Source organism: Lissotriton vulgaris, chromosome 5, assembly GCF_964263255.1.
Source record: "Lissotriton vulgaris chromosome 5, aLisVul1.2, whole genome shotgun sequence".
NCBI classification, from domain to species: domain Eukaryota; kingdom Metazoa; phylum Chordata; class Amphibia; order Caudata; family Salamandridae; genus Lissotriton; species Lissotriton vulgaris.
In genome coordinates, this window is record NC_141693.1 from 1466239584 (window position 1) to 1466253083 (window position 13500).

Below are 13500 nucleotides of genomic sequence, written 5' to 3' on the forward strand. Positions count from 1 at the left end.
TAGTTCTTTTAGCCATACAATACAATGAAAACGATCACACTTAACAACATCTGACAAGGCTGTAGCATAATGGCTTAACTCTGGGGTCACCATCAGACGTCTCCAATATAGAAGTGGCCGTAGCCTAGCTATGTCCTCAATATTTTTTCTGCCAAGGTCCAGTTTTAATGGGATTATTGGTGTGCTTTGAGTGGCCATTACAAGTCCTCGCAAGAATCAATTTTCTGCCCGCCCCAACTCTCCCAGATTTGAGAACCCCCATAGTTCGGATCCATATAAACAGGCGCTCAATACTTTCATGTTGTAAATTTCAAGGGCACAATTTATTGGTTTTGTCAGTGAGGCTCTATGTTTTAGGGCAACTACGCCTGCAAGCTAGCTAAACTTCAATACTGCCGTGTTGATGTGCGATTTCCATTTCATATTGCCCTGTAAAATAATGCCTAGGTAGGAAAAAGCATCTACTTTCTCTAGCGGAGTGCCTTTGTATTTTATTACACCTTTAAAAGTGGACTGATGGTTTAGGCACATGAATTTAGTTTTGGTGGTATTCAATTCAAGGCCCCTGCTATCACAAAATTCACCAAAGGCATCAACCACTTTTTGGAGACCGCTCGGTGTGTGTGAAAGTAAAAGCGTGTTGTCCGCAAACATTAGGACGGGGATGTGGGAACCTGCTATAATTGGGGCATCACTTGGGGATTTCTTTAAATGATCAACAATGCCATTTATATAGATTGAAAATAAAGTTGGCGCCAGGACACACCCTTGCCTTACCCCTCGCTCCACCGGGAAGGGCTCTGTTACTTCTCCCTGCTTGCCCCACCTAATTTTAGCAAAATTGTTTTCATGAAGGCGGACTAGCAGGGTAAGCAGTTCCTGGCTTAATCCTACATCAGCCAAGGTCTGCCACAGTTTTTCTCTTGGGACCAGGTCGAAAGCTGCTTTTAGGTCCACAAAACAGCATACAATGTCCCCTTTTTTAGTGTGACATTTCTCCAATAGATGGCTATGAAGTAGAAGACTTGGTCAACACTGCTAGTCAAGGGACGAAACCCTGCTTGATAGGGTGACAGTATGTTTTTTCCTCGATCCATTGTTGCAGTTTATTCTGGACTAAGCGCCCCATGAGTTTTTGTGCTGTATCAATAAGACTGATGGGTCTATAGTTTTTAGCCAGGGTTTTATCGCCTTTTTTAAATATAGGGATGATTTCCGCTCCCTTCCATGAAGCGGGCACTTCCCCTCCCATAGCCACTGCATTAGCCAACCATTTAAAATAAGTACACAATGAGTTCCGGTCAGATAGGAATACATCTGCCGGAATTCTGTCCATGCCCGGAGCTTTTCCCCCCGCTACACAATCCAAGGCCTTACTAACATCTTTTTCATTGAATATTTGTTGTTTGAAAAAGACAGGTACGGGGGGTGGGTCGAAAGTATGGGCTGGATTTCGGGCATACTGTGGTTGGAAAAACTCAGTCCATTTATTTTTAGCAACATAGTTTTATGGCTGCGCAGCTATCCCTCCCCTGTCCCATTTTACTGTGGCCCAAAATAACTTAGAATCCTTAGCTGCGCAAGCCTCTTTCAATTCATGCCAGCATTCCTCATCCCAGCGTTTCCTGGCTTGTTTTTGAGTCTGTCTATAGTTATCTCTCGCCTTCCTGACTGCTATGGCATTGCCTGTTCTCAGTTCAGTGCTTAAGTTAAGTCGTGCCAACCTACAACTCTTGTCATACCAACCTTGCCTTGGCTGTTCTTTTTTGATTTTATTTGAGTCTACTGTTTTAATAAAGAAGCTTTGAAGTTTGCTAAAGAGGTTTTTATGAGCCTCCATCATATAGTCCTGGAAGTTAAGCTTCCCATAATGGGACTTGATGTTGTTTACTTCATCTACTACTATTGTTTTAAGGGCCTCTAGTTTTGCTACATCTTCTATCAGCATTCTCCATTTCAGTTGGCGATGATTGTTTGAACATACAACATCTTGCGTCACCCGTTCATTTTTATTGGTATGCTCTATAGTCTCATAGTAGGAATAAAGGGTCATGCGTAGGGGATTGTGATCGCTTTCCAATCTTTCTTCCACAACCATGTCTAACAATTTGTTCCAAGCCCTTACATCTAATAACAGGTAGTCAATTCTGCTAGCTGCTCGACCGTTATCAAACGTATTGCTCCCTTTTAGATCTGAAGGCGAGCGCCCATTTACCGCTCTCAATCCTCTTGCTAAGCAGAGACTCTTTAGCTGAATTGCCACAGCACTCCATTTTTTAATAACAGGCACCTCCAACGGGGGTATTCCCCACTTGGAGTCCTCCTCCTCAGACAGAATCCTATCCTCTTCGCCCAAGGGTTCAAAGGTGGCATTAAAATCCCCGCCCACTATAATGTGAGATTGGAGTGTTAACATTTCAATATTCTGTTCTAGAATGGTTTCAACCTCTGAGGATTTACCACCACCCACCCCCCTGGCATAAACATTAAACAGGGCAAGTTCTTGACCATTTTCCCATCTAATGTTAAGTGCTAGAATGTCATTGGTTGGTACAGATCTTTGTGTTATTGAGCAATTCAGTGACTGACGGATCCAAATTAATAGGCCTCCAGAGGGGCGTCCTAAACAGTTTCTAGTTGCCGGTATATAGAAATTTAGGTACCCCTGGCGAAAAGTTGGGTTCAGTGACCAAGTTTCTTGTAACATAATGATGTCTTGTTGGTCAATGAAATCAACCCATTCTGGTGTAGTTATCTTATTTGCTACGCCTGCTATATTCCATGAGACAAGGGACAGAAATGATGTTTCTTGATATGGCAATATCTGGCCCTTCTCCACGTTATTTACATTTACGTCAGGCTCAGCAATTATTATTACTCCATCCGTCAATACAGTCTCGCTCCCTGTCGCTTCCCTATTTCTATTTGTACCCTCTGGTTCTTTGTCTAACTCTCCAGAATTAGAGGTTCGAAATTCCCTGGAACCTATTATCTGCTTGTTAGGTTGTGTACGTGCCATGTTGTCTACCCATCTATTAGTTTGCATTTTCTGCATTTTGGGGGACAAAGGTTTAAACCTTGCGAGTCAATCGCATTTGTTTAGATTGGATAAAGCCGAGAAACGATTTTCCAAATTAAGCCCCCACTCGCAGATAGGGCCATCCCTAGCCCTTCTATTTCCCACAACTGACCACTTGGTCCTTAGTATGCTTGGCTTCGCCACAAGTCCTCTTCTACTGTAGAAGAAGTCCAAAGTGAGTGGTATTATTTCTGCCGTTCTGCGTTGGGGGGGGGGGGGAAATGTTAAGCAGGATGTCCGGTAATACTTCCGGACCCTTAAAGTTTAGTACAACACAATCTCCCGCAAATTTCTTAGCTTTATTCCCTATCCACTTTACCCGTCTTGCTGTTAACAAGTCTTCTGACAGCTTTTGTTTGCCCCAGGGAGATATGTGCATGTTATTGCTCAACCATTGCTGTGCTTTATTTAATAGGGACTCTGGTGGCTCGATCTGGCCTATATTCAGTGGTGGCACATTGGCAAGAACAAGAATCAGGGGTGAGGCTTCTACAATTAGCTCCACAGGGCTTGTTTCTAGATTAAAGTCAGGACCTATAGTATTCCCTGGGATTATTGGGGGCCCACAATTGTAGGGATGTTTGGTTGCATACTAGAGTTTGGCTGGATTGGGGCTGATGTGTCTTCTATTCCCCCTGGTATGTTTCCCCCTGGTATGTTTCCCATCAATTGTTTTTCATCGAGTTTGCCTATTATCAGATTCGGTATTTCCCCCACACTGTCATTAGTCATTTTTAAGAGGGTCTCCAATTTATTGACTTTATCAGTAAGATGATCAATTTTAGATAGGAGAGGTTTAATTATCCGGGTTGACTTGGTATCCAGCATACCCATGAACTTGTTCATAATGACATCGTCCCATCCTATACTGCCATTCCCTTCCTCCCCTTTTCCTTCTGAGACACTTTTTTTTGGGGGGGTTGCTGGCCTTTTCCTACTAGACCGCAATCCTTCTCTTTTAGGGGGAATCTTAGGGGCTCCTCTTGCTGCTCTTGGCGCGGGGACGGGCGTTGGTGGAGAGATGCATTCCTCGACTATCTCTAGGTCATGTTGGGAGATATTTAGATCATCCCCCGCTATTATGTCAACATTTGTGTCTAGAATTGAAACCATGGATACAGTGGAGACATTTAACACTGAGCTGTCAATATTGTGATGTGTAGGTAGTTCTATGACATTTATTGTATCAGAATCCATTACAGACAAACCCGATTTCTCTCTTTGAGAACATGTTGGTGAAACACTAAGTCCCAAGGAGGACCTCCGTTCATTATTTATTTTTGCCACCACCTGAACTAAATAGTTGTCCATGGTGTTGGCAGGAGTAATGGGGGTTTTTTGTTTCGACATGTGAGAGCTAAACAATCCTGATAAAATATAGCAAGCTAATGCAATTTGCAGATGTCAAAGTGTGAGCCCTTTGACCCTTAGGCAGTCAATAACAAAGACTCAAAAGATCAAATAACTCACGGCACAGATTTGTTAGAGTCCTGGTCCAGTCCAGTCGTGGCCAGTCTTGGACTGTCTTAGACTGTCCGCCCTTTGTCCGGGCTTCGTCCGGCGCGTCCCGCGCGCGTCCTTGCGGGACGAGGGACCTGACGATGCTTTATGCGCCGCCTGGCGCGCTGCTTCAGGTGTTGTCACTTCCCCCGTGGGATCCTGGGGGATGTAGGCAGACCGGCGGAGCCAAGCCCGGCCGGTCGCTGCAGTCAGAGGTATGGCGGAGCAAAGCCCGGCCGCTGGTCAAGGGGGTCAGCGCTGGCAACAGGAGACAACTTGGCAAGTACTGGAACACGGTGAACTCGGCCCCTGACGATGCTTTATGCGCCGCCTGGAGCGCTGCTTCAGGTGTCGTCACTTTCCCCCGTAGGATCCTGGGGGATGTAGTCAGACCGGCGGAGCCAAGCCCGGCCGGTCGCTGCAGTCAAAGGTATGGCGGAGCAAAGCCCGGCCGCTGGTCAAGGGGGTCAGCGCTGGCAACAGGAGACAACTTGGCAAGTACTGGAACACGGGGAACTCGGCCCCTGACGATGCTTTATGCGCCGCCTGGCGCGCTGCTTCAGGTGTCATCACTTCCCCCGTGGGATCCTGGGGGATGTAGGCAGACCGGCGGAGCCAAGCCCGGCCGGTCGCTGCAGTCAGAGGTATGGCGGAGCAAAGCCCGGCCACTGGTCAAGGGGGTCAGCGCTGGCAACAGGAGACAACTTGGCAAGTACTGGAACACGGGGAACTCGGCCCCTGACGATGCTTTATGCGCCGCCTGGCACGCTGCTTCAGGTGTCGTCACTTCCCCCCGTGGGATCCTGGGGGATGTAGGCAGACCAGGGGAGCCAAGCCTGGCCGGTCGCTGCAGTCAGAGGTATGGCGCAGCAAAGCCCGGCCGCTGGTCAAGGGGGTCAGCGCTGGCAACAGGAGACAACTTGGCAAGTACTGGAACACCTCCAAAGCCACATTCAGGGAGTGGCTCAACTGGGTTACATACCTGAGAGGAGCCGACATTACAACCTTATGAACCACACCATGAAGAAACCCCATAAGGTATGTGGTCATCCTTGGACAAGTTCCTAGTACCGTACGAGCCCCCATGAGAATGCTAGCCACAAACAATCAAAGGGCCACACCTCCTCACTAAACACTAGAGCAGGACACCCCCCAACCCATCTCTCTTTCCCCCCTCTTTCTTTTTCTGTCAGAGTAGATAGCTGAGCTGAACAGTGGACGGGTCATGCATATACTTTGCCTCACGCCGACGGTTACCCCAACACATAGCGCCAGGGATTATATGTTATACGTTATATGTGGAACTGTAGAGTAGCAGGGACGCTTAAGCTCATGTGCTCTACGTGAAATCTCACAATGAACAGCTAAGCCACATGGGCTGCCACCCCAGTATGTATAAATGCGATGAAGAATTCATGTTATTTGTCTTATGTTGTAAGTGTAAAAAACCCAATAATAATAAATAAAAAAAGAAATTTAAAAAAAAGGAACAGCCGCCAGAGCACATCACTTTTCAGCAATGAACTCACGGTTTAGGCTCACGGTTTAATCCCCGAGTCTTCAGACCAGTAGTAGTGAGTAGTTCGCTTCCCACTCCCTGTATAGTATAAACGCATACTAACACTACTTACACAGTTAGTTATACTACAGCGGCTAGTATGCTACAGCACCCAGAGCCCATCACTTTACAGCAATCAGCTCAGTTTGATCCCTGAGCCTTCAAACCGGTAGGCGTGAGTACTTTGCTTCCCACTTCCGGTATAGTATAAATGCATAGAAGGGGTCAGTAGTTTGCTTCCCACTCCCTGTATGGTATAAACGCCTACTAACACTACTTGCACAGGTATGCTACAAAGACCAGAGCACATCACTTTACAGCAATGAGCTCACGGTTTACGCTCTTGGTTTCATACCCGAGTGTAGCAGCATCTCATCTCAGCACCATGTCGCTCTGAGCAACACCGCCCTTTCAGACCGGTAGGAGTGAGTACTTCGCTTCGTACTCCCCCACAGAGGTTACAGTGCTCTTATCCCCCTGTTTCCTACTCTTTTCGCCCTTTTTTCCCCTTACTCGTTTCAATGGAATCACAAAATGGCTGCCAACACTTCCTAGTTCTAACAGCTCGCAGCCAATAAGCAGCAAGCTTGTGCTCGTAACGCCTTTGCCAATCAGATGGCAGAATTCCCAAATATCGATATCTGTAAATTTCAATACTTCTCCAAAACTACTGAACGTATTTACACCAAATAAACAAAAGTGTGCTTTCTAGACTAAGACCCTTCTCCCTGCTAAATTTGGGGAAATTCCGTTCACCCGTTCGACCTGTTGGCTTGTCTAAAGTTTCCTATGGAAATTGCACGGAGAAAACATGTTTTGGGACCTCTCTTTTTTCTCAGCCCCCCTTGACGAATCACCCCCAAAACTTTCGACATGGGAGCTGATATGAACAAAGAATTAGTTTAGAAAATATCATGAGGATTCATCAAACGTAGCCAAAGTTATAAGCAAAACAATAAATGTTCTTCCTATGGAAACTTGGTCCTGACGGCATATATATACTTGAAGATGAAGGATCAAAAGAAAACAAAAGCCAGCAGGGGTAAAAATCAGGATCCCAAAAGATTCAATGAGTCACAGAGAAATTAAATATCCAAGCAAGAAGTGACTCAAACAGATAGATTTCCCAAAGAACAAAAATACATTGTAGTGGAAATATATTTTTGTTCTTTTGTGAATCTATCTGTTTGAGTCACTTGTTTCTTGGATATATATAAACATGTATCTGTACATATATATAGTTTATAGTATATAGTTTAGCGAGTAGGACAAAGGTCAACTGTGAGTAAGAATAGCTGATGATTCCCTAGGTCGGAAATGGGAATGAGGGAGTGTAGGAAAGAGAAACGTGAGAGGCAATATAGCAGAAGACAAGCAAGATACAGATAGAACAGAGTAAAGGATGGGATGAAGAGGGAAGGTAGAGCAAGAAAGCATTTATGGATCAAGACAGAAAATATTTTTGTACGTTTTTTTGCGAAATTGATGTCAGTATGTTGACAGATGTCTTCTGATAGGATGGGGAAGAGATGGGTGTTCCCTAGGAAAGTTAAAGCTCACCATCACCATCCTGGTCCTCTTTCTTTGGACGCTGAACCATCGCAATCACTTTCTCTCCAGCACCTGCTGCCACAATCTCTGAGTTTGTAGTGCTGCTAATATAGGGTTCTCCATGTTTACAGGAAAACTCTTCTGCAAAAGAAATTGAATAATCGAAACCTTGACCTTTCTATTCACAATATTCTGCAGGCATACCAATTTTCACCGTGGGAATGACACATGAGAATGTGCTAAAAGAACCGTCACAGTATCTGATTCACATATATTAGGTCCACTTTAGTTAAATTCTTGCATACAAAAAACTCACCAATGGTTTAAATTTCTCTGATCCTGATTCACATGTTAGTGGACATTTTTACTGTAGACTGATTTATTCTTGCCAATAATCAGCAAGTTTTATGGATTGTTCATTGGAGTAAGCTTCCAATAAAGGGCAGAATGTGGGCTTTTTCAATGTGCTTGCTCATCAAAGGGTTTGTAGATGGCTTGTCCAAACCATGTCACCTGTTTCTTAAAGTTCACTAATTTTGAAACAATTTACTTTTATTCCTACCATGAAATAGAGGACTGTTAATAATTAGAACACGCATTGTGAAAGCCAGTGGGTCTGGGTATATTGTGCTAACTCGTTCAATGTATGCACATTAACGTCAGCAGGAAATGGATAGTGAGGGCTATAGTCATAAAGTAGTCCCTTTTGCAGTTGAATACAAGCGCACAAGTGGAGATGGAAGGATACACATAAATAGCCAATAACATTAGGTGAGAGATAATTAATACTCCACTGGGCAGACCTAAGACGTGATCAACAAAGACTCAAGCCAATGGCAGAAAAAGGCTGGTTGAAGATATCCAATGGCTGTACTGTCAAAACTCACATCTAAAAAAACTGCATACACTATAGACATGGTCTTATTTAATGGAGCCAGTATTCTAAAGTACTTTTGCAGCATCAAGTACAGGGATCTACAAAAAACGATATAACTTAAATATTGTGAAAAATAATCTTTAGAACCATGTTTCTTTCATATAAGAACAATTCTTAATCACCTCTTGTGCAATAGGGGACATTTAAAAGGGAAGCTCCAGTGGTTAGCTCTATTTGAAACCGCTGTGGGTATTGGTATAAACTGACTGGAAGCTGCTGCAATGTGCAAGTTTATATTGCATGCATTCACATAATTTTAATATTATTATCTTATCACATTATCTGTCCATTAATTCCTTTAATGATTTACTTGAAGAAGTGACGTCCATGTATAATAATTAGAGCGTGTATAACTGTGAAAGGGTATGATATTGCGCTGGTGAACCCAAAGTGGATTCAGAAGCTGCAAATCTGAATCCTGGTTTCCCAGATTGGATGTAATGTGATCGCAATGAAATCAAATTACCTCCCTGTGTTTCAGTTTCTCAAAGTGCAAATTCATAGAAATATTTAGAGTGGTATCGGACGCTAAATAATGCGATCAATTCACTATATTTATTTTGGATCGAATTAAAAAACCATCCACAGGTCTTTGTAATATACTTACTCTGATATTCAAAATAATTACCAAATATCAAAAATGGAAACACATAAATTACATTTCTAATTTACATATTGAATGTATTACATTTCACAGTAAATAAAATACAATCTGCTAGTCACTTTTACATGTTCTAAGTTCTGTGACTTTAATATCCTTAACGATTTACAAAAGGGGGTGGTGATGAACAGAGTGTCTGAGTTAAACAGACCACTCTTACCCAGTCCAAAGATCAGGGCTTGATCCATCACCGTTATTTATCTCACTGCCCCATCCCAGCTCAGAACCTGGCTATATGCAAATCAGACTGTCCCTGGCCCAGTGCATCATGGGAACAGGGCAGACTAAACTACCAAGCCAATTCTTCACCAGAAAGGAGACAAGCTACCGGGGACCGGTTTCTGGCATTTCAGCCTTCTTCGGCCCGGCTTGCTTGAATCCTGATGGAGCAGTGAGAAAGGGACTCATGTCTGAGTATACCCTGCCACACCTATAGTGGCCAAAAACGATTTACAAAAGGGGGTGGTGATGAACAGAGTGTCTGAGTTAAACAGACCACTCTTACCCAGTCCAAAGATCAGGGCTTGATCCATCACCGTTATTTTGTAGTTTGGTTTGCCCTGTTCCCATCATGCACTGGGACAGGAACAGACTAATTTGCATATAGCCAGGTTCTGAAACTGGGATGGTGCAGTGAGCTAAAAAACGGTGTTGGATCTAGCCCTGATCTCTTGATTGGGTGAGAGCTTTCTGCTTAATTCAGAGACTCTGTCCCTCACCACCCCTTGTTGTAAATATTTTTGTCCACCCTAAGCGTGGAAGGGTATTCTCAGATTTGAGACCCTTGCTCATTGCACCATCAGGATTCAAGCAAACCGGGCCGAAGACGGCTGTAATGCCAGAAACCGGTCCCCGGGAGCTTGTTTCCTTCCCAGTGTAAGAATTGGCTTTTGTAGTTTGGTTTGCCCTGTTCCCATCATGCACTGGGACAGGAACAGACTAATTTGCATACAGCCAGGTTCTGAAACTGGGATGGTGCAGTGAGCTAAAAAACGGTGTTGGATCTAGCCCTGATCTCTTGATTGGGTGAGAGCTTTCTGCTTAATTCAGAGACTCTGTCCCTCACCACCCCTTGTTGTAAATATTTTTGTCCACCCTAAGCGTGGAAGGGTATTCTCAGATGTGAGACCCTTGCTCATTGAACCATCAGGATTCAAGCAAACCGGGCCGAAGACGGCTGTAATGCCAGAAACCGGTCCCCGGGAGCTTGTTTCCTTCCCAGTGTAAGAATTGGCTTTTGTAGTTTGGTTTGCCCTGTTCCCATCATGCACTGGGACAGGAACAGACTAATTTGCATACAGCCAGGTTCTGAAACTGGGATGGTGCAGTGAGCTAAAAAACGGTGTTGGATCTAGCCCTGATCTCTTGATTGGGTGAGAGCTTTCTGCTTAATTCAGAGACTCTGTCCCTCACCACCCCTTGTTGTAAATATTTTTGTCCACCCTAAGCGTGGAAGGGTATTCTCAGATGTGAGACCCTTGCTCATTGCACCATCAGGATTCAAGCAAACCGGGCCGAAGATGGCTGTAATGCCAGAAACCGGTCCCCGGGAGCTTGTTTCCTTCCCAGTGTAAGAATTGGCTTTTGTAGTTTGGTTTGCCCTGTTCCCATCATGCACTGGGACAGGAACGGACTAATTTGCATACAGCCAGGTTCTGAAACTGGGATGGTGCAGTGAGCTAAAAAACGGTGTTGGATCTAGCCCTGATCTCTTGATTGGGTGAGAGCTTTCTGCTTAATTCAGAGACTCTGTCCCTCACCACCCCTTGTTGTAAATATTTTTGTCCACCCTAAGCGTGGAAGGGTATTCTCAGAAGTGAGACCCTTGCTCATTGCACCATCAGGATTCAAGCAAACCGGGCCGAAGACGGCTGTAATGCCAGAAACCGGTCCCCGGGAGCTTGTTTCCTTCCCAGTGTAAGAATTGGCTTTTGTAGTTTGGTTTGCCCTGTTCCCATCATGCACTGGGACAGGAACAGACTAATTTGCATACAGCCAGGTTCTGAAACTGGGATGGTGCAGTGAGCTAAAAAACGGTGTTGGATCTAGCCCTGATCTCTTGATTGGGTGAGAGCTTTCTGCTTAATTCAGAGACTCTGTCCCTCACCACCCCTTGTTGTAAATATTTAATATCCTTAAGGCATTGAAGAGATACACTGCAAGCTTGAACAAAATACACATCTCACTTGTTGAGATCAAGACATAAACCATCACTTTAAATTTGGATGACTTGAATGGTCATACAGTATCAACTGTCTTAAATTATCACAATCGAACATTTCGATCACTTCCTGAAGCCATCAACTTTATGGTAAATATCTGATAATGTTATTATTTTAAAGTTTTGCTTATTACCAATACCTCATAGCTCAATTGTTCCGTCAGAGAAGGTAATTGCAAAGAAAGCAAGCACAATATTTAAATTAAGAGGCAGCGTTAACCCCTGATTTTCTTGTATTATAGTAAGTATAGTGTTGAGAATAAATTGAGAAAGAAGAATATGTAGGTACATAAACACGAACAGAAGATTAGACGGGATCAGCTTCCCACACCTAACATGAAGAACTTAGGGGTTCTGTGATAGTGCTGCCTTTTGATTGTATGTATGGTGGCCAACTGTTGCTATAGTTGAACTTTCCTTGTTTCCCAATATTTGGGAACATTCAGGATTCTAGTTGTGCAATGATAAATTGGAATAAATGACAAAATACATCTTTGTTTTCTCCATCTATTGCAGTCAAATTCCTAACGCATCCCTTGCTAACATGCTTCTGCAACTCCTTTGCGGGCAATGCCATAAGCCTCCATGAACTTTTCCAGCATAGGTTTAAAATAATGACCCTTGCCATGGAAAGCACCACATCTGGTGGGGCCGTATCCCCTAGCATCACTAAGCAAAGTGACTAGCTGTGTAAATGATTAGACTTTTGCCTTGAAGTAATACTATGTCCCCATATGTCCCTAGCATTGTGGAGCAGTTTCCCAACCAAATCTGAAATGTCCCAAATTCACAAACAACAGCTCAAATAGGCTGAGCCCTTTTGCCCAAGGGCATCAGAAACCTCATATTGGTGTCAGCTGCTCTCCGAAAAAATAAAATTCCTTCCTTTTAAATCACTTGGTGGTCGGAAATTGGTGTATTTAAAAATATAAAGGCAAACTAACTTTGGAGGACTTACAACAACCTATGTAAAAGTATTATGCATTCTATTATTCACTATACATTTTCCATTAAAACCTCATTTAAATGTGCTTTTACGTCCCATATGGTTCTCCGCCGTGTAAAAGGCAAATGTTTTTTTTTTAAAATTAAATATACTGTTTGCCAGAACAATGCCTAAGCATTTCTTGTTGGATAAACTCAAGTTTGCACTTATGAAATTGCCTTTCAATCCTCCCAGGTTTTACCACTGCTACTCATCCCATATTAAAACATTATATTGTTGCTCATAAACCTGAAAATTCCATGCCCCAGTTGCCACCACTTTTCCTCAGTCTTCTTTGTGTAGAACTCCCTCCAACGACAAGTAAAATTGCATTTAACATCTACTCACTTTTAAAAAGTAGCAGTTAGCTTCTAAATACTCAAAAGCCACAAATGTTCCCAACACAATCCTTATGGGGAACCCTCAAGTCTTTCTACAAAAGCAGACCTAGTCTTCTCTTTTGTTGCAGCCTTCATCAGCATAGCCCTATTCTGTCACAACCCAAGCTGTTAGAAACCCCTTGCTAGACTGAAAGTAAGAGAATAAAATTCCCTCACTCACATACTGTCAATCATGTCACAAAAAATTTCGCCCTCCCGTTGTCCTTGATGGGTGTTCATTTCGATAAGAACTCACCATTGCCATGTTTTGCAGCTCCTGCGGTTGTGATTGCTTTCTTTCCTTCTTCTGCTCTCACCGTCTCTGACTTTACGAGGCTGCCAGCATAACTTTCTCCATGTTTACAGGAAAATGTTTCTGAAAAAGAGATGTAACGCATACAAGGCTCATTGGATGAATGACTTGCAAAATAAATCTTCTCCCTTGTTCTTGACAGCAAAGGTTTACTAAATTCAATTCAGTATAATCTGTACAATATAATCTGGTTGTTCCAAACCATAAAACAAATTCTACACAGTGTATTGAAAAAAACTATAGACACATCATACAATTGCTTAAATGTAAGAGCTGAAAATCTTGAAATACGCTAAAACAATACACTGGCTCCCA

At 43.4% G+C, this 13500-nt stretch overlaps 1 protein-coding gene across 1 annotated transcript in view; it reads right to left on the reverse strand.

The window, feature by feature from the left end:
• Window positions 1–13500, reverse strand: part of RHEX (regulator of hemoglobinization and erythroid cell expansion) — a 158078-nt gene that overhangs the window by 51280 nt on the left and 93298 nt on the right. The window contains exons 3-4 of the mRNA XM_086920376.1: window positions 13129–13248; window positions 7698–7829 (exon numbers count right to left, since the gene is read on the reverse strand). Of these exons, the coding sequence (XP_086776502.1) occupies window positions 7698–7829; window positions 13129–13248 (252 nt within the window). The remainder of the gene's footprint in view (window positions 1–7697; window positions 7830–13128; window positions 13249–13500) is intronic.